Here is a 24,813-nt window from a genome sequence, read left to right on the forward strand (position 1 = left end):
CCCTTGAGCACATTGTCACTGAATGTTCTGAATTAAACTCAAGAGTTAAATACTTCAGAAAACTGTTTGGCCATGTGTTACATATGGATGCAAAAGACTTGTGGGAATATAAATTTCATCAGTAGGCTATGCGACAATGAACTTTTTGCATGATCTGAAGTTGGAGAATGATCTACTCGGAGAAACAAGAAACTAAATGTTAAAAGGGACTAGAATGGATATCCCAAATTTTTGTTGTTTCTTAGTTTTTAAATTTGTAAAAAAGAAAGAAATCAATGTTATGGTTAAAACAAATGAAGTTTTTAAATTGTTAAGATTTGTACTATGTTGAAAAGTTGAATGTTTCAGCCAAATCAATAAAAAAAAATTAAAAAGAATTGGTGCAGTCATTTCAAATCCATTCCTCGCAGACTGAATCCACTAGATATCTGGCCCAAGCCTTCCACTGTCAAAAGTGACACAAAATATTTGATTCAACTTGCATTCAGGTAGTTTACTCATGAAACAGCTACGCAAGATTCCCAACTATACAAATTATTACGTAAATACTGGTTATCTAAGAGTTCATTTGGGTCAGAGAACTACTTGGATATTATTGATTGTAAGGGATTTCAATCAGGCACTCGCCCAGGTCTCGCCTAGCATGTAGCGCATGATGAAACCCTTATTTATTTTTGTCTATAAATTCAATATTCTGAATGATATATCACTCATATCACACCCATCTCAAAATACCCCCCCCCCCCAGGTCACACTGAACCAGGAATCGGGCTAGTTTGCAAAGGTAAATTGAATATTGAATTCACTTATAATGATACAGCATAGGAAGCACAGGAAAAAGAACAGTTTTGTTTTGTGCACAGATAGCGTTTAGGTTAAGATTCCCCCAGCAAAGTTTTGTTCAAATACAAATGAGCAATCCTACACCAATGTGAGTAATCAGCAGGTATTCAGGAATGAAAGACAAGTTCTAGAGTTTATAGGCAATCTCCCCTCCCCAAACAAGAGAGAAAAGCATTTTGCAAAATGGACTCTTAAAATGACAGGTGAAAAACAGATTTGTAAAATACTGCAAAATGGTCAAAAATGCTTAAAATGGGGAAAAATGCTAAGGAAAGCACCACTAAACGGGTCCTAACACACATGAGCTATAATATAAACAACAATACACACTTCAGATCAGGATGGGATGGAAGAAGCACTTTGAAATGGGCAAACGACACATGTAAACTTTTGAGCTTTGCAAATTTGCAGTAAACGTTTACTATGCGATATAGGAGAAAAACGGGTCAAATACACTGTCCCACAACACAATTAGTTGTGGATGTAGCTAAGGGTCCTGGGTATCAGTGAGAGTTGAAATTTTGTTTCTATCTTTAAAATTGAAGAAGTTATAGCGGTTGTAGTGAGAGGCGTTTTTGCAAAATAGGCGCGAAAATGAAAGCCGAAATTCGATTTAAAAATGACAAATAGGTTTTCTTATACTAGATTAATGACTATGAAAAAGAAGAGACCACAAATGAATCTTCACGGCTACGTGGCCAGCGCAACCATTCACATGATGGGTCCTCAATTTCTTCTGGGATTTACTTTAGTTACTTGAAATCACTAAGGAGTTATGGTTTTGTAACACAGATGAGAAAATCAGCGCAAGAAGGATTCTAACAATACTAGGGTTCTGAATTAAAGATTGGATGGGTTGCGATAGGGATAATACAATGCAAATATATTATGGGTCACTGTTCTTCCTATTATACTCACAGTCCTTTATAATTAAATTGGACCGTGAGTTCTGATCAAGGAATAGAGTCAGGTCTACTGGCAGCAAGGCACCTCGGGGAGGGATCTGATCAGTGCCGCGGTTCTGGTCAATTTTGGACTACACCTCAGACTGGATGTGGAAGGGCCCCTTCTGGTTACTGGACATGGCAGATGACAGGATGCAAGTTTCAGCGGGCAAGCCTTAATGGTAGCAAGCCAAGCTGAATCAGAATTATTCTTTTAAGTTCTGTATGTTTGCAATTGGGTCAAGCTAGCAAGAGTTCTGCAATGCTAAAGTCTGGATTCTGCAAAGAAATCTGAAGAATTCTGGAGTCCGCTACAAGATGAAGAGTTCTGGAATAAGGTGCTGCGCTGAAATCTGGATGGGTTCTGGAAGCAGTGTGTCTATGTGTAGTGAAACTCCTATATTTATACATTACAAAGTTTATGGCGTGGGCAGAACTTCAAAAACACACCCCTATGCCTGAGAGTGGCTACAGGGATGTGCTTTGTCCTGGGTGGCAGTCTGAACAGAGCTGTCATCTTTATGACAGGATTTAGGACCTCCTACCTTGATTTTTACCAAAACATAACTCTTGCACACATGTACATTTCTAACATCATGTACCCTAATAAAATTGGACACATATATTTCATATTTGATTGTCTACATCCACATTCAATCCCCATCTTTGTGCGTGCTGTCTTTCTCATTCTACAGATTTTTATACGTTTTCACCATAACAGTTTGTATTAATCATTTCTAATTCGATACATCTCTGGCTGCTGATCAGTGGATCATGTACATACAATTTTAAGCTAGCAACATTAATAGTTGTGCTACAATCAGTGTTTAAGTGTATCTTTGGTTCCTTATGTAGTAAAAACTCCTACCACATCTTCAACTGTCTAGCATAAGTTCAGATTTATAAGTTTGTATTTTTCACTTGTCTACTTATTTTGGCTGCCATGTTAAATGTCATGAAGTTCTGAGGCAAAAACAAGTAATTTCCATTCAAAATCCAGGCCAGTATTTTTTCTTGCTTCCTAAGTAAGCAAATGACCAGTCCTTTGAAGTTCACTGAGAAACCTCCTCCACATCCCGCTCCTCCTTTAGGAGGATGGGTGTCCAAGCCTTCCTTTGTTCTTGGGTCATCCAGGAGATGAATGTCTGAAGCTTTCTTTGTTTTCATTATGCAGGAACCATTAAGCAGCCATTAGCCTTCCTGTAGCAACTGAGTGTCAAGCTGAAATGTGAATCTTCCCAGGCTGGACTGTCAGATCAGAATTAAATAGTTGATTAGCTCCAGACTAGGTTCCTATACATTAAAGTCCTTTCATTTCACATATAAAATACAAGCACAGTTTATAAGGGATTTGGACATTTTAAAAGAATTAGCCCTTCACAAACCTAGGTGCTTTTTTTGCCATTTTAATCGGGGAAACCGAAACACTTTTAAACTGGGTTTTTACAGCTAGTTTTCTGATGCAACTGTCAGTCAGTGAGGCCTGGATTCCTCTGACTGCCTGGAGAATCCATGATTTCAGCACACTTTCCTTTCAATAATTCACTGGGGAAAAATGACCGAATTTAGTGCCAAAACAGCACTTTGAAGGTTGCCATTGATTAGGAAACTGTATTTAAGGGCATTTTCGGATTTTAGCCCACTTCTTTGGCATTGATTCATGTGATAGTTGACAGGTGACATCAGTGATTCCTGTTTTTACACCAACTTTGCCTGTGTGTGGCAGGGTGTGCAGCTCTTTTGTGGTTTGTGAACCATACGCAATTTTGCAGATATGGCGTGCACAGGGTTATTTCCTCAATTTTCTACAGTTGTCTTTCCCCATTGGCAAAGGGGTGCAGTGTGGCGCATTGGCGTGGACAAAAATATTCCACATGATCCACAATTTGCAAAATCGTTGTACATTGCTTTTAGGTTAGATATAGGCTGTGTAAAGAAAAGGTGGCATGCGGCTTCCAGTGATTCCGTTTGTGTTGTTCTGGCAAGACTTATTTGTTTGTTTTTACTGCCCTTTACGTTAAGATATGCAAGCTGCTTATTCGCCCCCTTTAATGAAAAGCTTCAGCGTTAGTTGTGTTAGCGATACCCTAAACTTGTGTAGACCTGCTTCAGACCTCAATATTCTGTTAAACAACTATGTTTACATTCACAGAACCTGGCTGCGTAGAGCTAAATGGCCTAATGCTGTTCTTACTTGCTTTTTGTACTCTGCTTTTTGCTGTTTGGGGGAGTGGGTATTTGTATCACATTTGGTACAATGGTATAATTTAAAATAATGTTGGCATAGTGTTTATGGTCTCAATGTTATACTGTGATTGGTAAATATTTATATATTGTATTGCTGTTTTCACTACAGTTGTTTTATATCATGTTGTATGTACTGCTTTAATGACGTGTTGAATAAAGCTTGAAATTGATTATATCCTAACTATTGAGATGTTAACACATGCATGTTTGTGAAATAAGAGTGATTTGAAGGTTTTTGTGGATATAGCTCAGCGGTCTACAGTGTTACTGCCAATTTGAGATTCATGAGTTAAAATTTCGATGGCTGTTTTTCATCATTTAAAATGGTATCTATTTGGGCGTGGCCAACATCGGAGCGATGAGGACATGAGCCCCTGGAGCTCCGGCGGCCGCTGCAAATATCCTGATTGAATAGCCTGCTACGAGAGGCTAATCGACCCAAAACGCTCTCCTCCTGTGGGTAAGCGCCTCGGGCACACACGGACAAAGTTGCAGGCCAAAACGCGACATTCTGAGCGGGTTCGGTGTGGCGGAGTAAAGACGACGCGAGCGCGGCACTACGCGAACAAAATGGCCGCGCCCTTAGGAATGGAACCGGGAAGAGGAGAACCGCACTGAAAGAGACCCGCGACTGTGCCCACCCTGGACGGTGAGTGGATAGGCCGTCGACCGCATCCCACTACACCACCCGAACTGTTGCACGGGACCCCCGACAGTCTCTGGCTGGAGAGACGAAGCAGACGAGAGCCTCTGCAGGCAATGCGACGAGCCGAAACGGCCTCAGCGCTGGGAGAGGACCGGGCTGTGTGCCGCATCGGAACGACCCTCATAGAGTCCCGAGTCCGGGAACAGATGCCGCGGTTTCGGGAGAAGGGGAGCTGCCTGCCCGACAAACAAGTATAACCCCAACGCCTGGTGTGGATGGCGCAGCGCAGGGGTGCAGTCCTCCCAGACAGCGGAGGTGTCAGCGGAAGTGAGGGCCCAGCGGACGCGCAACCTGAAACGCACCGGCCGGGCTCGGCCACGATCTAGCCTGGGGAGGCTGCTGCAGACCCCCTGTCAAGTCCACGGCCAACAGCCGACCGCGGCCGGGGGCCCTTCTCCCTCTCCCCTCCCCCCAAAAAAGAGGGGGGAAAACAGACGGTCCAGAGCACGGCACAGTACCACAGGCCCACACCCACGATAAGGCCCAGAAGGCTGCCATAAGAGGCCTCAAAGCGGAGAACAGCGGAGAACAAACACGCGGAATCCACCGCATGCATACTTGAATGGTGGGCTGTAAACTGGGGGTGGACTGCCAGTATTTGGAAATTACCCGCGACTGCAGGTGCAAGAAACAGGATTCCTTTATCCCCCCCACACCCCCCAACACATTGGCGCAGCATCCGCGCTGAGCGGGAACGGTTCGCCTCTCAGCCTCGGCAGGAAAGGTGTGACACAGGACTGCTGCACCCTAAAGAAATTAGAACACAGAGCAGAATCATCGACAGCTGCATCTGCAAACCTGCAGCCCGGCCGCAGCGGAACAAGAGAATCAGGACGGATAATCACTGAGGACAGAGGGTGCCCGCATCAGTCAGACCATACGCCCGCCACCGACACAATGAGAGTGCACTAAAAGAGTCACCTTCAATCCTTACAACCAAATAGCATCACAGGCAGATATCCAGCATGGGCAAGGACAAATCTAAAAGGCTGATCTCCCAGAGCAGGATAGACCAATTCACCACGCCATCAATGAACAGCCAGCCAGAGCAAGATCAACTAGACAGCATGGCAGACATGGAGAGCACGATATCACTAAAGGACATCATGGCAGCCATAGCGGACTCGCGCGCCTCTATGGAACAGAAAATGGACGAGATCAGCACAGACGTCTCCCTCCTGCGCCACGATCTCCAGAAGTTGACATCACGCACCGGAGAGGCAGAACAACGCATATCTGGCACGGAGGATGGAATAAGAAACATAGAACAACAACTGGTTAGTCACAACGCGCCTGAAAACCATGGAGGAGCAAGTGGATGAGAGCGAGGGAAGATCTAGGCGCAACAACGTTAGGATCCTGGGATTACTGGAGAAAGCAGAAGGCCCACAGATGGAGCTATTTCTGGAGCAGCTGCTCACAGATATGTTCGAAGCAAACACGTTCTCTAACTTTTTCTCCATTGAACGAGCCCATTGTGTACCAACGGGTCGTCCATTGCCAGGCGCCCCACCCCGTACAGTGATCGCCAAACTATTGAACTATCGTGATCGTGATGCACTGATTCAATCCGCAAGGGCGAAAGGCACTCTTACCTACAATGGATCCAAAATAGCATTTTTCCCAGACTACACCAGAGAAGTGCAGAAGGCTAAACAATCGTTTGACCAACTGAAAAAACAGCTGCAGTCCCTCAAGGTGAAATACGGCCTGATGTTCCCTGCCCAACTCAAAATTTACCATGGAGGCACGACGGTCCACTTCACCGACCCCAAAGAAGCGTGAAAATGGGCGGAACAACACATCGAGGGAGATTGGACGGTGACAAGGGGCAACAGAGACCGACCATTCCGTGCTCGACCAGGTCCTGAACCGCCAGACCAACGGCCACCTGCACCGGGACTCGCACTACAGCCGCAGGAATGAGAGCATAGACTCCTGAAATGTATGAGAGAAGGAACACTTGTGACCCTACTATATGGGGTTTAAGGTACTGTATATCAACTCATTGCTGAATATGGGTACAGAACAGCCACGTAGAAACACACAGCTAAGCGGCCAGCCCAGACGGAAGCCCCCCCTTCCCCTGGGATGTCACTGTGCGACATCAAACCGGGATATGTCTGGAAGTTACGCACAGGGACACAGTTCCGAGCAGTTTATTTGTTAGCGGGCTCACTCAGCTGCGGTTAGCTGAGGTTTATAGTTGAATGTTCGGGCGACAGATGCTTCGAGTTGAAAGGAGTATAGGGTGGGGGATGGGAAGTTTGTTAAACGTTAGTTTTGTTAAGAAAGGGGTCCAGGGTCCATATCCAGAACACTTTGCCACAACACCACCAGCAAATGACACGTGTACACGGTGCTATGAACCAGTGTCTAACCCTTACTCCTCGCTAAATGGCCTCCACTAACATAGACGGCAGAGCCCTACGACTCCTAACCTGGAATGTTAACGGGATGGGAGGCGGGATCAAAAGGCGACTCATCACACAGCTCCTAAATCGGCACACACCTGTTGTAGCCTTCCTAACTGAGACCCACTTAGCAGGTACTACATGTAATTTGTTCAAACGCACGAACTACAGAGCTGCAATACACGCTGGGTTCACCACAGGCTCTAGTGGGGTACTTATATTAATACACAAACGCCTGCCCCTGACCATGACACGGGTGATCCAAGACACTAGTGGCAGGGAAAACATTCATTTCGGGAACACTATGGAACCAGACGATAGCCCTGCTCGGGATCTACATGCCACCAGCATTGATTACCACATTGCTACAGGATATTATACCTCTGATATCGGGAGATAACTCAGACCTAATGACAATTGGGGGCGACTTCAACGAAGTCATGGAGGTGGGGATGGACCGCTCACACTTAAGAGGTAGAAACCCCACTGCGCAAACCAAGTTAGCAGCGTTCACCGCGGCCATGGGGCTGCGAGACGTGTGGCGTGACCTGCACCCCGGCAAGAGAGAATACTCCTTCCATTCAGGGGTACACGCCTCCTTATCACGACTAGATTACTTCTTTCTGCCAGGGCCAGAGACCCACAGGGCCGCAATGGCAACTCTACTGCTGCGTGGCATATCAGATCACTCCCCCTTGCTAATCGAGCTTAACATGACTAGACCACGTCCGCTTCCCTCCTGGCGCTTAAATAACTACTACTTAGGCCTCCCAGACTTTCTGGAACAAATACAAGAAGCGACTAAAACACAGGATCGATGGACGATCCCGGGATCCTGTCGGAGGCGCTCAAACCGGTGCTGAGAGGCGAGATTCTGTCATGGTCTGCTGCACACAAAAAGAAACATCAACAGAAATTAACAGAAGCCGAAGACCAAGTGACACAGGCTGAGCTAAACCACTTGGCAGCAGACCAACCGGCAACAAATCGGGCATTAATACTTGCCCAAAAACGTTTACAGAACGTGGCACTAGATAATGCTAGACAAGCGCATAAGATGATAAGAGCCACAATATATGAGACCGGTGATAAGGCCGGCAAAATGCTAGCTTGGTTAGAAAAACGCGAAACAGCAAGCAGCCAGGTCAGAGAGATAAGATCAGAAAGAGGGGAACCCTTACTGACCGACCGAGATATAGCCGAGGGCTTCGCAGCTTACTACACAGAGCTTTACAGGCCACCCACACTGTCTTTCACCAGTTTGGTACTAAACGACATAACCCTCCCCATGCTCGACACAGAACAGCAGGCTCTACTTGAGAGAGATATTACAGAGGAGGAATTGATAGCGGCCATGTCGGAACTCCAGATAGGGAAAACATCAGGGCCAAACGGCTTCCCGATTGAGATGTGGTGTAAATTGGTACGAACGAAATTGCCCCCCACCTGCTACGAATGTTCCTACAAAGAGCGAGGATGCCTACCGGCAGACCTCCGGAAAGCCACAATAATTGTGATCCCCAAAGCTGACAAACCGCCGGACCTCTGTTGCTCATATCGACCAATTTCACTCATAAATAGTGAGACCAAAATATTAGCAAAAGTGCTAGCCAACCGCTTGCAACAGGTCATCACGACATTAATCCACCCTGACCAATGCGGTTTTATGCCTAAACGGTCCACCCGATGGAACATTCACAGGCTACATACAGTAATAGAGGAAGCGCCCGCCACCCGAGGTCCCCTGGCCGTACTTGCGATTGACTTTGAAAAGGCCTTCGACTCTGTGTATTGGGAGGCAATCTGGAAAATAATGCGCAGGATGGGGTTTGGCCCCCAGTTCCTGAGCTGGGTACAACTCCTATACAAATCCCCTGAGGCACAAATGAGGGGGAATGGGTGGCCGTCGCACACTTTTAAGCTTGGGAAGGGAACCAGACAGGGGTGCCCACTGTCCGCCATGATATTTGCCCTGGCCATAGAACCGCTAGCAGAGGCATTGAGAACGTCACCGGCCTCGCGCGGTATTCAATGGGAAGACGGACGAGAGGATAGAGTCTCCCTGTACGCAGACGACCTGCTTCTTTACTTAAAAGACCCACACCACGCCTGCCCTGTGATTGTAGACATACTAGAGGGCTACGGTGCTTTCAGCGGGCTGCGAGTAAACTGGTCCAAATCAACTCTGTTCCCAATAGGCACCACAACCTCTATACTACCAGCCAATTGTCCCTTTCGCTTGGAAACTGAGCGGTTTAAATACCTTGGCATTCAGATTACTAACGATTTAAGCAAATATGTGACCAACAATCTCCACCCGATAACAACCAGATTCACAGAAGATACCAGACACTGGGTCTCTCTCCCATTGACCCTACTAGGAAGGGCAGCATTATTCAAAATGATGGCTCTCCCGCGTTTTTTATACATACTACAAAACGCCCCATTACACATCCCAGCGAAAGAATTCAAAAAGATAGACAGCGCACTAAGGAAACTCCTCTGGAAAAATGGGCATCCACGCATTGCACTGAGCACCCTGCAGCGCTCCATATGGGAGGGAGGAATAGGGCTCCCCCGCCTACAGTCCTACTACTGGGCCAGCCAAATGGCAGTGGTCAATGACTTACTGCACGGGGACACCACGTTGCCACACAATAGACTGGGGAGCATCGGAGGACGCGACAGACCTCAAACTGAACTCCTTTACAGAGTAATAGGTAATTGTCATGATCTCTGCTTCCAAAAGGTCAGGGTTTTCCCAACTCCCCTGGAAGCAGATCCATAACCCAGGTTCCGAGGGCCAACCAGTCCCAATTGGGACCTTTTGGACCCAGTCCTGGCGCCAGTGGCACCAGGCTCATAAATGTGCCCAGTCCCAGCGCTGGAAGCGCCGGTCTCATGATGCTTGGGTGGACTTACCTGCAGCAGACCATGCTGCTTACTTGCCTGCCAGCTGAGCCTCTGATCCTCTTCTGTTTGGAACTACTTTTCCTGTTGGGTGGGGCAGGAGCCACTCCCTAGATTCAGAACACTGGAACTCTTCTGGAAAGCAGGAACTCTTTTCTTACCTAGGCGTGGCTGTGGAAGGAGACACCTAAGCACTACAGGAGGCTATTTAAACCACACCCGGTGGATGAATCTTGCTTTGCGTTATTCTGCATCCTCTGCAGCAGAACGCTCATCGTGTCTTCTGCATCGGATCCTGGGCCTAAGGAAAAAGGCTTACCATCCTGAATCCAGTCTTCAGCAACACCTATAAAGACAAGAAAGAACAGGTTAGCATTCCAGCATCTGAAAGACAAAGGCTTACCTACTCTTCGTGCGCTCCGGAGGTCTTCACACTGCATTCCGGCATCTGAAAGACAAAAGCTTACCGACTCTTCGCACGCTCCGGAGGCCTTCGGCGCTGCATCCTGCATTGGAAAGACAAAACAAGGTGCGTTTAAAGACATTGGGGAACTTTGATACTCACGTGCCATTACTCCTTTCCACATCAACCCCAGTGGGTATTCCGGCACCCTGCAGCCGCTCCGAACTCGTACCTGCAAAATAAAAGACAGTTAGAGCGCATCGTGAAGCAGGCAACAAGCGCTTACTTACGTGCTCCCAAGCGCTTCTATTCATCATACGGACTCCATCTTCAACTTACTTCAGCCCGTCATCCGCCATCGCCGGAACCTGCAAAACAAGAGACATCATTGCTAAAGACTTTAAAGACAATAGAATTACTCGAAACTTACCGTTCGTGCAGTAAACGATGGACAGCAGTCCTCTGAAGTCAAGAGGCCTGCGCTACCGATCCAGTGAAGAAACTGGTTACAGCACCCTGCCCCGAGGCAGATGGAGAGCTCGGCATTCACTTACCTAAGGTGAGAGCGTTAACCTTTGGGGGTCTACAGGAGAGCAAAAAAGGGAAGAGATGGGGACACCCCAATAACCCCAGTTCATTAATCCCATATTTTCTGTCTGCAGACATCTTACTCTTGAAGTCAGGCATACAGTGCACAGAGGTCCAGCCCAAAGAGCCAACCGGGTGCTACACATCACCTTTGAAGATACGGTAGTCGCCCAGTCAAGACCGGCGCCTCTGCGAGAATCAGGTGAGCGTTACAGTAATTCAACTCCATAGTCTATGCACTCACACATTGCCCGAGTTTGGAAAGACACACACAGGTTCCTGGGATGGGAAGGGAAAATCACCCCACTACAACCACTGTGGAACAACAGGAATCTACCTGAGGTGAATAAGCTTCCGAGATGGCGCACATGGTCACAACATGATATCAACACAGTGGGCGATATTGTGGGGGGGGGGTAGACTGGTGTCCTTTGAATCCAGATTTCACCTCCCAGGCACTGAACGGTTCCAATATGCACAGATGCGGCATGCCCTGCAAGCACACCTCCCAGCACTAGAAGACATGGCCGAAAGCACTCCCCTAGAAAGGAACATAGTTGAGGCAAACATCAAGAATACAGTAACGTCCACCATGTACAATGTAATTACTTCCTTTGCCACCACCGAACTAACCAGCCTAAAAAACAAATGGGAAAGGGATATAGGGCCTATACAACCGGAAGACTGGGTGGGGGCTCTCATGTTCCCTCGGGAGGTGGCCATTTCGGCCAGACTCAGACTAATCCAGCTCAAAATACTACATAGGATCTACTACCCAAGGGTGGCGCTATATCGCTGGGGGAAAACAACTGACCCACACTGTCTACGGTGCAAGAGGGAAGAGGGCACCTTCTTCCACATACTGTGGGACTGTAACCATATACAACAGTACTGGCAAAAATGTTGCGATGAACTCTCGCGGGTACTGGGGAGAACAATACACAGAGATCCGAAGCTATTCCTGCTTGGGGTGGAGGAGGAGGGAGAAATGTCTAAATACGAGAGGTTGCTCCTATCGACGACATCAGCAATAATCAAAAGGAACATTGCACAATTGTGGGGATCGGAAATAACACCGCAGTATGAACAATGGGCGACGGACGTCAACATTTGCATTGCAATGGAACGAAGGGTATATACAGCCAGGGGGTGCCCGAGGAAGGCGGACAAGGTATGGAATAAATGGGAGGAGGCTCAGTGAACGACTGTACCAACATGAATAAAGGACGATAAGGCACAGTGTACAAAAGTAGTACAAAAGTAATCCAATCTGGCACATAGCGTGAGAAACAATGAACATTGCAAGACCCTTTTCTTCCCTTTCTTTTTTATTTTCACCTTTATTCTTCTATCACCTAACCAAGAAATGTTTTATTAGTTATATAGGAGGAATGTTCATATGAAGAATGTATGTTTAATGATGTTAAGATGAAAAACAATAAAATGTGTTATCAAAAAAAAAATGGTATCTATTAATATGTGTATGTCCTCATTGCTGATTAAAGAACATCAACTCTGTCTGCAATAAATTCTGCAAGCGTTGCGTAGTGTAATTTTCATCTCCATGTGTGACACTTCATATTTTTGATCTTAGACTTTTGAAGATAATATTAGAAAGAACCGAACAGTCATCAGTAACTGGATAAAGTATGCACAATGGGAAGAAAGCCTCAAGGAAGTTCAAAGGTAACTCTTATATACTTCAAGTTGGGTTCTTTGAAATATACTTTTTGTAACCTTTTTTGGGTGTACCTTTTTCATAGACGATTTTTTCTTATACTGTTGGTGTATGCAGCGAGGTACTTTTGTAAACATTTATTTTGTTTTCCCTCCCATTTCCTTTCACCACTGTCATTATGTTTTTTAGGTCGCGGTCCATATACGAACGAGCTCTCGATGTGGACTACAGAAATATCACCCTTTGGCTCAAGTATGCGGAGATGGAGATGAAGAACCGCCAGATAAACCATGCTCGCAACATATGGGATCGAGCAATCACGACCCTGCCCAGGGTTAACCAGTTCTGGTAAGTAGTGTGTGTTTGCTTGTCCAGGGAATGGGGCCACGTAGATCTAGTGGACACTTTGCTCTCTGCATTCATGCTGTGGTTTAGTTGTGGGATTATTCTATTGCACCACTCACGTTTTGTATTATTTAGGCGACATTGCAATTTGTTTTGAATTTGAACCTTTATATGAAAATAAATGAATATGTATGCTGCTGTCATAGCATGGGGCACTGCTGCAAATGCCAGTGACAATTTATTATAAAATGTTAATGTAAAAGTAAAATGCTGTGCTTTGCCTTTCAAATCCACAAATCAACCTAACTTCTTCTTAGTAAGAGTGAACAAACATTTCCAATTTATTATATCATCGACGAGCCAGGATTTTCAAGAGTTTTACCTAGGTCCATGATTAGCCATTCCGCGTGCCATGGAGAAGTATGCTTAATTGCTTACTGTGCTCTATACCAGGTGTTTCCATTTTTTAAAGTTAGAATGTGAATAGGCTTTTCCATGCAAGGTTACTCAATCTGTTGCCCTCATGGTGTTGTTTTCAATTCTGTAGCTAGAGAATTATCAAATGCGTTCAGCCCTCTAAATGGAACTTGAGCTTGTATGTCCAGTTTTCCAGCTAAAGGATTAACAGATGTTTCCGATGACCTAGTTATAGGTGCACATTTTGTATCCCTCCATCATAATCAGTGGTGACACATCATGTAAGTTGTAGTACAAAACACCAAGAGGGCCACAAATATAAATGAGTATTTGTTTCCAGTCCAGAGCATGAGCAGGAATGTACAGTATTATAGTTGTAGCATGGACAGATGATTTTATAGTAGCTGAACCATTCGTATTGGGTGTTTTTGCTTTAGCTGGAGGATGAATGTGTTCTAATTGCTACTGATAGATCTTTGTTACAAGGTTTTCATGACGTCCTCTGATGGGCACTTGGGAAGATCAACTTTTATTATGTGTGTAGTTTCCACCTAGTTGTCCAAACTTTCCCAGTGGTAGATGTTGGTGAGCAATCTGGATTTACTCTTAGGAGGTAAGAGGCTGGGAAAAGGCTCAACTTACATATGCCTCAGCACACGGATTGTCCACCTAGTATGACTGAACATCTATTACCTTTTATATACAAGGTGTGTATTTAGTAATCATCTACAGAAAAGGTAAGCACTAAATCTCAGCAATTAGTACCAAAAAAATGGTAAAGGTGTCTGATAGGTTAAAACAATAGTAATATTTAAAGGTTTTTTCAGTTAAGAGTTCTATGTTTTAAAGCGGGAGAAATCTTGACAAACACAATACAGTCCTCCAAAAATAGAAGGTGAGTAATTAAAAATAATACAATGTCCAATACAATACAGCCTGTCAAGGTGTTTTTTGCTCAGGGCTCTGGTGAGGGCTGTGTAACCACTAACCCACGGCCCAGCCCAAAATTGAAGCCTAAACCTCCGTCAGAACGGTCAGGCTTAACTCTAGGAAGGGGATTTAGGCTTGAGTTTAAAAAAAACATAAATGAAACAAACGGCCTCCACCCTCAACCATAAATAAAATTACAACCAAGGAGAAGAGAAAATCAGAGTATCTCCAAAGTCATCAGTTGGATTGCTGCTCATACTGCCCTGGTGCAACGCTTCTAATGGACAGTAAACGTACAATATATGGACCTCAAATGTCTTTTTCGGTCTCAAGGACGGGTGCACTATAGTTATCGTCCGTTCCAGTTTCATGATACTACAATAAATCAGACTTCCATTGTTTGTATGCCAGAGCACGTCCCTTACCCCAAACCATGACCACTTTCCTCACAACTAGTAGTAGCAACAGAACCATTCACTTTCTAACATGCTTTGACATCTCAGGCATGTAACCCAAATGAAACCGACCACTCAAATGTCCCTTAAAGACAACAAGACCACACCCACCCTCCACCCCCTGCCATAATACCCAGAGCCACCAAGGAAAAGACAAAGCAGCAGAGTAGATCCGGACCTTTAAGTTAGATTGCTGGTCAGACACCTCAGATGCACTACTGCTAAGTGATAATAAATATTCAATATTCAGACACCAAATGTCTGTCGGTCTTGAGGCCGGGTGTGCTATGGTTCCATAATTCGTCTGTTTCATAACAATATAATATATCAGACGTCCACTGTTCATATGCAGGAGCCTGTCCTCTACCCCAGACTATGGTTACTCTCCTCTTGGCCAATAGTAGCAACAGTGCCAATAGCTTCCTAAGATGCTTAGGCATCTCGAGCGTGTAGCCCAGCAGAGCCACCTTTGGGGACGGGGCTACCTTTGCTCCCACAATGTCCTCAATCATTTCGAACACCTGTGCCGAGAAAAACTGGATTTGTGGTCATTTCCAAGCCAAATGCAAAAATGACGCAGAGGAGACACTACACCTCTGACACGAGTCTGGTGCTGTAGGAAGAATCTGTGAATATCAGTCGGGGTCAGATAGTACTGGTGTAGAAATGTAAAGTGTATTAACTTGAAGTTACTATTTATGGCCAGTCTACGCATCTGCTTGCAGCAGTATCCCCATACTTCGTCGGAAAGGGGAGCACCGAGAGCATCCTCCAGCCCACTCTTCAGTTTTGTTAATCATGGCAGCATACAGCTTGGAAATTAAATTGGACCTCGTCCCCGAGCTAATCATACAGTGAAGGACCGGTGCAATGTGGGGTTCCCGGAGGAAGTTAGCGAAGCTTTCCTTCAGCCCGACTTGCAACATACAATAGACAGAAATGTCTAACGCCGAAACCTCATGTTGGGAAGAACTAGAGTCTTCCCACACCCCCAAGCGCTTTAGAATTAGGCAAGACTTCTTTTAGGGGCTGTAATGGACTAGGGGGAGGAGGGGCGCTGGGAAGGCTCTCATGCAAATATAATCACATATGCAGACATGGGCAGGCACTGAAAAAGGCGAGCACAATTAACTATTAGCTGAATAGATTTGTAATGTCAGATCCTAGGCATTGTAAATTTCAAGGGGATTGGGTCCTCCAACGTATTCCTTATCTATGACAGGTAATGTCCACAGCTGTGCTGCTTCGGAAAATCTTTGGCGTCTGCATCCTGCGTCGATGACGTCGATGCGCCGTCCCCGAGGACCTCCTCCGATGGCCGACGTCACCCGATGTGATAAGTAGGATGCACGACGCCCATAGCCTCAGTTCCGTTTTTTCCGTGAACGTGTTCACTTCGTGAATCTCGGTACGCCTCGACCCGTTGGAGTTGCTGTTTTCTATTCTCGGTTCGTTGAACCTGTTCGGTTGGTTGTGAAGACCTGTTCGTGGCGATGTCTTTCTCATCTTCGACCCCGCGTCCGGGCTTCAAGAACTGCAGGGACTGTGGGTCCAAGATGTCGGTCACGGACTCGCACAACGCCTGCCTCTAGTGCCTCGGGGAGGCCCACGATACGGACGACTGTGTCGACTGCCAGTCGCTCACTGCAAAGGCCTTGCGGGAATGCAAGAAGAAGCTGTCGGTAGGCCAGGTGTCTAAGCCCCAGAAGTCAAGGTCTGCGGGGCTTTCGACCAATGACTCGAGGGGTGACTCTCTGCGTCGTCGTTGGAAATCCGGTGGGTCTCCTTCCAGGAGTCGGTCTTGCCACTCCTCCGTCTGTTCTAGGCATTCCAGGAAGCACCGGCATAGGTCGCCTTCCCCGTCCTCTTCCGAGGACTCCGACCGTCGGCGGGTCGCTTATCCCTCCATGCAAGCGACACCGGAGGAATGGGCTTCCTTCGGGAAGCAGATGCTAGCGATTCTGGAATTGCAGGGCACTGGTCCGTCCGTGCCTCCGAGTGGGGTCGGTCGGCACCGGTCGAGAGACACCGCCCGTACGCCTTCGGGCTCGGGTGGTCGGCACGGCTCGCAGGAGAGGTCCCGCTCAGACAAGGGTAACCGTTCTCGCCATGCCCGTTCCAGGTCCCGGTCCTTGACGCGCTCGAGACCGTGTGATCCTGTGCTGTCTTCGAAGAAGACGTCGACGCCTGTGGCGCCGAGGTAGTCGATGATTTCTCTGGAGGTTCCGTCTTCGAGGGGGTCGTCGACACCGTCGGCGCCCAGGTTGTCGAGAGACACGCTCGGAGCTCCGGCTTTCGGACTGTGTCGACTCCGCCGATGCTGACGGCGCTGCAGCTGTCGTCGACGCCGATTCGCTCGACGTTGACGCCTTTTCTGCCGGCGCCGACTCGTTCGGCACCCTCGACGCCTTTTCTGTCGATGCCGGCGCCTTTCGAGGCGGTGGTGTCAGAGTGGCCCCGTGGCACGGGGTTTGCCCCTAGAAAGGTCCGGCACTGCTTTGGTCCGCAGAGGTCTTCCTCTCCCCGCCTGGAGTACATTTCAGAGGGTGATGAAGGCTCTGATGGCGGCCTGGTTCCGGTTGCAGTTCCACATGACCTTATCTCGGGCCATAGCCAGTTTGATGACCTGAGGCAGTTGCTGCATGATGCCAGTAGACTGGACACCTCTCCGGAGGTGGTTTTGTCGGCCGGAGCCTGGCACTCATGCCGATTCTTCATATCGGCACCTTTTGTCTCAGGTTACCGAGTACTTGGGTTGGTCAGCTCCCCCAGGGGAGTTCGTTCAGGATGATCTCACGGACATCCTTGATCTCGGTCCACCCACTGGCTCGGTTTTGCCTTTTCATATGGCTCTGCAGAGAAGGGTGGCGGCGGCTTGGACTGCTCCGGAGAGTCTCCCGTCAGTGGGCAAGTCTTTGTCGCAAAAATACCGTCCAGCCAATAGCGACCCCTGCTACTTGTCTAGGCACCCCAGCCCGGAGAGTTTGGTGGTGCAGGCGGTTATGGCCCCGGCAAAGCAGGCGTCGTATCCTACCATCCCTCCAGATAGGGACGACAAACGTTTTGACGGCTGGGCGAAGAAAGTGTTTTTTTCGGGGGGTATGGCGCTTCAGGCGGCCAACTCCATATGTGCCTTGTCTCGTTTCACGTACACTCTGTGGCACTGTTGCATTAGCGGCTGATCATGTTCTCGAAGGGGACGAACGGGATGGTTTCCTTGCTATGGTTCAGGATGGCAAGGATGCTATGTGTGAGGCCGTTCAGTCGGGTTTGGACTTGGCGGATTGTGTCAGCCGGTCCATGGCGGCGAGCACCGTAATGCGCAGGTTTGCGTGGTTGCGGAAGTTTGGGTTCGCTCCTGATGTGCAGTCCCGGCTCCTCAACATGCCTTTTGACGGTGAACACCTTTTTGGCAGCAAGGCTGAAGAGAGCCTTGAGAGGTTGCAGACCTCCAAAGCTGCAGCGAAATCGTTGGGTGCTGCAGTTCGCCAACCTCCGCCTTTTCGTCCTAGGGGATAGCAATGGAGGGGAGGTTCCTTTCGCTATTACTCGTCCTTCAGTAAAGCGAGAGGAGCTAGCAGTCAAAGAGGACATCGTAGGAGTGCCCGAGGTGGAAACAAAGGTACTCGAGGTGGCAAGGCCGCTTGGGCAGTTGCCTCTTTGTCCTCAGGCAACGCCGCAGCCGCTACACTCAGTCATGAGGCCAGGTCCCATGGTTCGCCGGTTGGGGGAAGGCTGGCGCAGCATCTTGTAGAGTGGCAAGCCATTACTTCGGATGTGTGGGTTCTGGAGATCATAACCCACGGCTACTGTCTTCCTTTTCGGCAGAGGCCTCACGACAATCCACCAGGGAACCTCTCTTTGAGGAGTCCGGATCCGCTCCTTGCGCAGGAAATTCAAGCCCTGCTGGAGAAAGCCGCCATAGAACTGGTGCCTGTAGCGGAGAGGAACAAGGGATGGTGTTCCCCTTATTTTTTTATTTCAAAGAAAAACGGGGGATTGAGACCCATCATGGACTTGCGAGGTTTGAACAAACTCCTCAGGAAGGACAAGTTCAAGATGGTGACTCTTTCTCAAGTCCTCCAGGCCCTTCAACTTCAGGACTGGTTGGTGTCTCTCGACCTCAAGGATGCTTACTTCCATGTGCCGATCTGTCCCAAGCACAAGAAGTACCTGAGGTTCGCAGTTGGCGACTCGCACTTTCAGTTTCGGGTCCTGCCGTTCGGATTGACCTCCGCCCGAGGGTTTTCACCAAGCTCATGGTAGTGGTCGCAGCGCATCTCAGGAAAGGGGGGATTCACGTCTACCCCTACCTGGACGATTGGTTGATCAGGGGGAGCTCTCCCGAGCAAATCCTGGATCATCTGTCCGTCACCTGCCACTCCCTTCACAGGCTGGGCTTCTCCCTCAATTTAAAGAAGTCCCATTTGACACCAACGCAGCAGCTCCAGTACATCGGAGCAGTGCTCGACAAGTCCCTGGGGCAGTGTTTTCCTCCTCAGGTGTGGGCTCTTCACATTCAGCAGATGGTGCACAAGTTTCAGTTTGCCCAGAATCTCCCAGCGTCAGAGTTCTTGAGACTGCTCGGCCTCATGGCATCCTGCATTCTTCTGGTGCCAGAGGCTCGTCTGCGGATGAGATCTTTGCAGTGGGCACTCAAGCTCCAGTGGTCTCAGTCCTCCGGCAGGCTGTCGGACACTGTTCAGGTGCCGCCCTCGGTAGCCCGGGACCTTCTGTGGTGGGCCGTCGAGGGCAATCTGATAAAGGGGGCCCCATTTTGGCTGCCCTGGCTGGAGGTGACGATCGTGACGGACGCATCCCTCACGGGATGGGGAGCTCATGCAAACGAGTTGACAGTCGGCGGTCGTTGGTCTCCGACGGAGTCCAGACTCCATATCAATCTGTTGGAGCTGAGGGCCGTCAGGCTAGCCCTGAAGGCTTTTCTTCTGACTGCGCGGGAGGAGTGTCCTGATTCTGACGGACAATGCGGTGGCCATGCCCTACCTCAACCAAAAGGGGGGGGCAGTGTCACTTCCGCTGTGCAGGGAGGCGATATAGCTCGAGTTCTGGGCCATCCAGCAGGAAGTTTCGATCTCGGCAGTTCATCTGGCCGGATACGACAACGAGACGGCGGACGCTCTGAGCAGGCAGAGCACGATCTCTCACGAGTGGGAGCTGGCTCAGGAGATTCTCCTGGAGATCTTCGCCCTTTGGGGGACCCCTCAAGTGGATCTCTTCGCCTCCAGTGTCAACCAGAAGTGCGAAAGGTTTTGCTCGCGGGAATTTCCTCCAAAAGGAGCCTTAGGAGACGCGTTCGTGGTGGAGTGGTCATTCCCACTGCTGTACGCGTTTCCTCCAGTCCCCGTCATCCCGCAAGTGTTGCGGAGGTTACAGAGGTTCGGTTCCCGGATGATCCTCATTGCTCCGGCGTGGGCCCGGAGGACGTGGTACCCGGACCTTTTAGACTTGTCCATCTGCCCTCCACGTCGTCTTCCCTACCGAGACGATCTGCTCTCACGGGAGGGGGGTCAGGTTCTCCATCCAGAGGTCAGATCCCTCAATCTTCACGCTTGGCTTCTGAAAGGTTGAGGTATAAGGATTGGGTCCTCCCTGAAGACGTGATGGAGGTGTTGCTCTCGGCCAGGCGGCTGGCAACAAAGTCTCTGTACCGTTGCAGTTGGAGAAAGTTCTGCGACTGGTGCAGAGTTCAGAACGTGGATCCTTTTGAATGAGACATTCCCATGGTTTTGTCTTTTTTGCTTTCTTTGGCCCACAGGGGCTTGCAAGTGGGGACCATTAAAGGTTACCTGGCGGCGCTGTCCATATTCAAGTGCTGGTCTGAAAAGTGTTCCTATTTTAAGATTCCTTTAATTTCTCAGTTTTTGAAAGGGCTCACCAATGTGTTCCCTCCGTCAGCTTTTTTGGTGCCAGGTTGGGATTTGAACCTTGTTCTTAAGTTTCTTATGGGTGCTCCGTTTGAGCCTTTACATTCTTGCCCTTTGAGGCTGTTGACTCTGAAAACTGTGTTTTTGGTTGCGGTTACTTCTGCTCGCAGAGTGAGTGAGTTACAGGCACTTTCAGTTAAGCCACCCTTCACTGTGTTTCACAAGGACAGGGTTGTCCTTAGAGTTCGTCGTTCTTTTCTTCCGAAGGTGGTTTCGGATTTTCATTTGAGCCAGAAGGTTGTTCTTCCGGCGTTCTATCCTCCTCCACATCCTGGTAAGGAAGAGGAGAGGCTCCACGGGCTTGATCCTCGGAGAGCTTTGAGCTTATATATTTCGCACATGTCCCGGGTCAGAGTGGACGATCAACTTTTCATTGGTTACGCTGGGAAGCGTTTGGGACAAGTTGTGACGAAACAGACTTTGTCTCGTTGGATTATTTTAGCTATCTCCGAGTGTTACCGCTTGGCGGGTAAGGGCCCTCCGGCTGGCTTGCAGGTCCATTCTACCAGAGGTGTGGCTGCGTCTACTGCCCTGCAGAGGGGAGTTCCTATTCTTCACATCTGTGATGCAGCACCTGGGCTTCAGTACATACTTTTGTACGTCACTATTCCCTTGATTCCATCAGAGGGCAAGATCTAACCTTTGGCAAGGCAGTTCTCTATTCCGCAATTTGATTGGGCATGCTAAATTTGTATTCTAAATTATTTCCCACCTCCTTGCTTGGTACTGCTTTGGGAGTTTGTCATAGATATGGAATATGTCGGAGGACCCAATCCCCTCGAAGAACAAGTTACTTTCTTACCAGGTAACGTTCTTTCGATGGGATGGTCCGATGACGTATTCCATATCGCTCCCTCCCTGCCTTCCCCGCTGCAAAATTTCTTTTGCGATTGCAGCTTGCGTTCCCCAAGGCCTTGTGTGTCTGACTGGCAGAAAACAGGTGGCACACGTTCTGGGAAAAAACTATAACTGAGGCTATGGGCGTCGTGTGTCCTACTTATCACATCGGGTGACGTCGGCCGTCGGAGGAGGTCCTCGGGGACGGCGCATCGACGTCATCGATGCAGGACGCAGACGCCAAAGATTTTCCGAAGCAGCACAGCTGTGGACATTACCTGTCATAGATATGGAATACGTCGTCGGACCATCCCATCGAAAGAACGTTACCAGGTAAGAAAGTAACTTGTTCATCTCTATGCGGTATGAGCCAACAACTCCCCCTCCCTCCCGGAAAGAATTCACCCTGTGCTAAAAATGTAATACAGGCTTCCACAGTGTTCGCTAGCAATAGCAGAGCACACAAACTGACTCACCAGCTGTCTACCGTCCGTCAAGGGCCCATGTCGGCTAAAAATGGGATTTACATGCTTGGAGCGACAACATGCAGAAATGGGACATATTATAAGTATTTAGTGTGGGGGGAACCTTCAGGGCCCAGATAACATTAATAGAATGAGTGGACTATGGAGAGAGTGACTGGAAAATGTTTATACACATAAAAATGTTCATAGGTAGCAAAATAAAGGAAAGCATGAGCTACAGTGTATTCTTGCATAAACTAGTAAAATGGAGAGCAGCATGGTCTGACAGAAGCTCTGAAGAAAAGAAGGCTTGCGGGTATCCCTTTTATGGAAGGAGGGCTGTTTGGGATGAAACTATGGTCCATATCCAGTGACGCCACTACAGCAAGGTAGGTCTATATAAACCCCTGCCTGGCATCACTTTGGCAGGAAAGGAACGGAAGAGGGACAGGAGAAGACCTTTCAGGCAGTAGAGTCCTTTGCTACCATCCTCATTTTTGTAAGATTAAAACTTGTTATCCTTAAGATAGACTTTTGGCCTTATTCCCCTAGAGGGGTGTATTTCTTCTGGTGTGAGCGTAATTAGGGGCACCCTTACAAAGTGGTGACTTTCCCGACGTGATCCCAGTTCTTCCCCTGCACTTTGCGAAGGCCCAGGCCTAGTCACCAGGAAGGTGTCACGCCCATCTACAGCGATCGGTCCCCAAAATAAAAAAACACGTGTTTCCTGAGCGATTTTAGTAGGAGCCATTTAAAAAGAAATCCTCTCTGCTCACTGAAGCAGGGCGTGGTTCCAGAAAGAAAGACAGGCCAGTATTGGGACCTCGTAACTGTGGAACACTCGAGTGAACACGCACATGTGAGTATATTCTTGTAAGAGATAACAAGGGGACATGTATGTATGACAGTATGTTGGTGTGAATGGATGAAGTACGAGGTCAGTGACAGATTAAATAGGACCTTTGGTGATGTGTTAAGGTATAGATTGGATAGGAGGTGGGTTATGTATTGAAATTGTCGTTTATTTCTTTTTTTCTACTTTTTATAATGGAAAAAGGGAGCCTCAGCGTAAAAAGACTGAGAGGAAAGGGAGCCTCAGAGTATAAAGACTGAGAGGTAAGGGATCCTCAGCCATAAAAGGTTGAGAAGGTAGCGCAGCGCTGTATTCTTTTATGACGATAAAAGCAATTGGATCCAAAGCATGTAAAAAAAAAAGCTGAGAAGGTGGTACTACGAGGATATAAGTAAAAATAATTAGTGGCTCGGTATAAGGAATGGGCCTGGATTTTAGTAAATAATTTTTGTATATTTTCTCTTGCTGTCTTTTATGGTAAAAAAGGAAGCAAGGTAGAACAAGTCGTCGTATATGTGTGCAAAAGAATAAAGGGGGTGGGGGAAAAAGTGGGTTGATATGTATTTTTGTGTAACAAGCAGCAGCGTGCATAGCAGTAATGAAGGGGCCCGTGGGGGACCCTCGCGTGTGTAAACAAGGCACAATCACTACACACGAAATGATACGCCAGACACGAGGTTGTATTCCCAAAATCTAGGGATTATTGCAAAGTAAATTCAGTTGGCCAACTGGTCTCGCGCCCTATCAGATAGTGTGTCTATCAGACCTCGGGAGACGCAAGAGAGCGGAAAACTTACATCAGTTACATATATACAAAACAAGCATCTTGTAATCAGTAGTGTCACATCCAATACCGCCCCTCGTACTTTTCCTTTGAATTGGGCATGATGATTGACAACGGTGAGGAGTATGACACCTTAAACATTCGTTTTAGCAACAATTGCAATTTTGTAAGACCGCAGATATAAGTCTTTGTTGAAGAGAACATAATGCTTCTGTTCTCTCTAGCAAGCTGTGTGTGGGGGAAGAGACACATTCCAGGCCTTCCTATCTCCTAGTTTCTATTTGGATCCTGGGGGTCGACTCGCTCTCCAGGACTCTACAGGGCTCGTGGAAGGGGGGTCGCAAAGAAGAGCATAATCCATGCCATTTAATGTTCGCTTCTAGTATTACTACCGTGTTTTCGAGACTTGCTGGCACCTGTGAGCTGATTAGGATGCCTCGCTGCTCTCTTTCAAGGATAGCGCGCGGGAGGAGACCGGGCATTTCTATCTGGTTGCTACGTTATGTTTCAACATGTCTCCCTCGGCCTTGCATTGTGCACTAGCAAAGCAGAATATTCTCTCGGCGAAGCAGTTTAACAGAAAGCAAAAAGCAAAACGTTAGAGAAAACAAAATGGCTATTTCAGTCACCTTAAAATGGCCGCACTTTGGTCAAGCTTATGGTTGTATATCTTTAGTACTGAATGCATGAGACGTTTGGTCTTCGGCCAACATGATACATAACATCATGATCGAGGGGTGCCTACCTTTCTTGATAGACAAACCCTCCTTTTGGCTGTATGCCAAATGTCTCATCCGTACATTGCATCCTCTTCGGACCAAGTATCTGATTCTAAATCTGACTCTGAATCTTACGCATCATTAGTTTTCTCTTCATTGTCATCTATATTGATTGACATGAATTCTTTAACTGTTTTTGTTTCCTCATTACCATGGGTACTTGGTTTAAAGGTGCTCTTTTTTCCTAGTATCTGTACGCATCCTTCACTCATTTCGGTGCATATTACAGGTAGACAATGTATGCAGCAACAGCATGTCATGAATATTCCTA

General features: G+C 47.7%; 1 protein-coding gene across 1 annotated transcript in view; it reads left to right on the forward strand.

Annotated features, from left to right (window-relative positions):
* The window catches only part of CRNKL1 (crooked neck pre-mRNA splicing factor 1), a 752,702-nt gene that overhangs the window by 185,489 nt on the left and 542,400 nt on the right, over positions 1 to 24,813 (forward strand). Inside the window, exons 3-4 of the mRNA XM_069608075.1 lie at positions 12,650 to 12,741; positions 12,923 to 13,081. Coding sequence (XP_069464176.1) covers positions 12,650 to 12,741; positions 12,923 to 13,081 — 251 coding nt within the window. The remainder of the gene's footprint in view (positions 1 to 12,649; positions 12,742 to 12,922; positions 13,082 to 24,813) is intronic.

This window comes from Ambystoma mexicanum, chromosome 4q, assembly GCF_040938575.1.
Source record: "Ambystoma mexicanum isolate Mex_15411 chromosome 4q, UKY_AmexF1_1, whole genome shotgun sequence".
Taxonomy (NCBI): Eukaryota; Metazoa; Chordata; class Amphibia; order Caudata; family Ambystomatidae; genus Ambystoma; species Ambystoma mexicanum.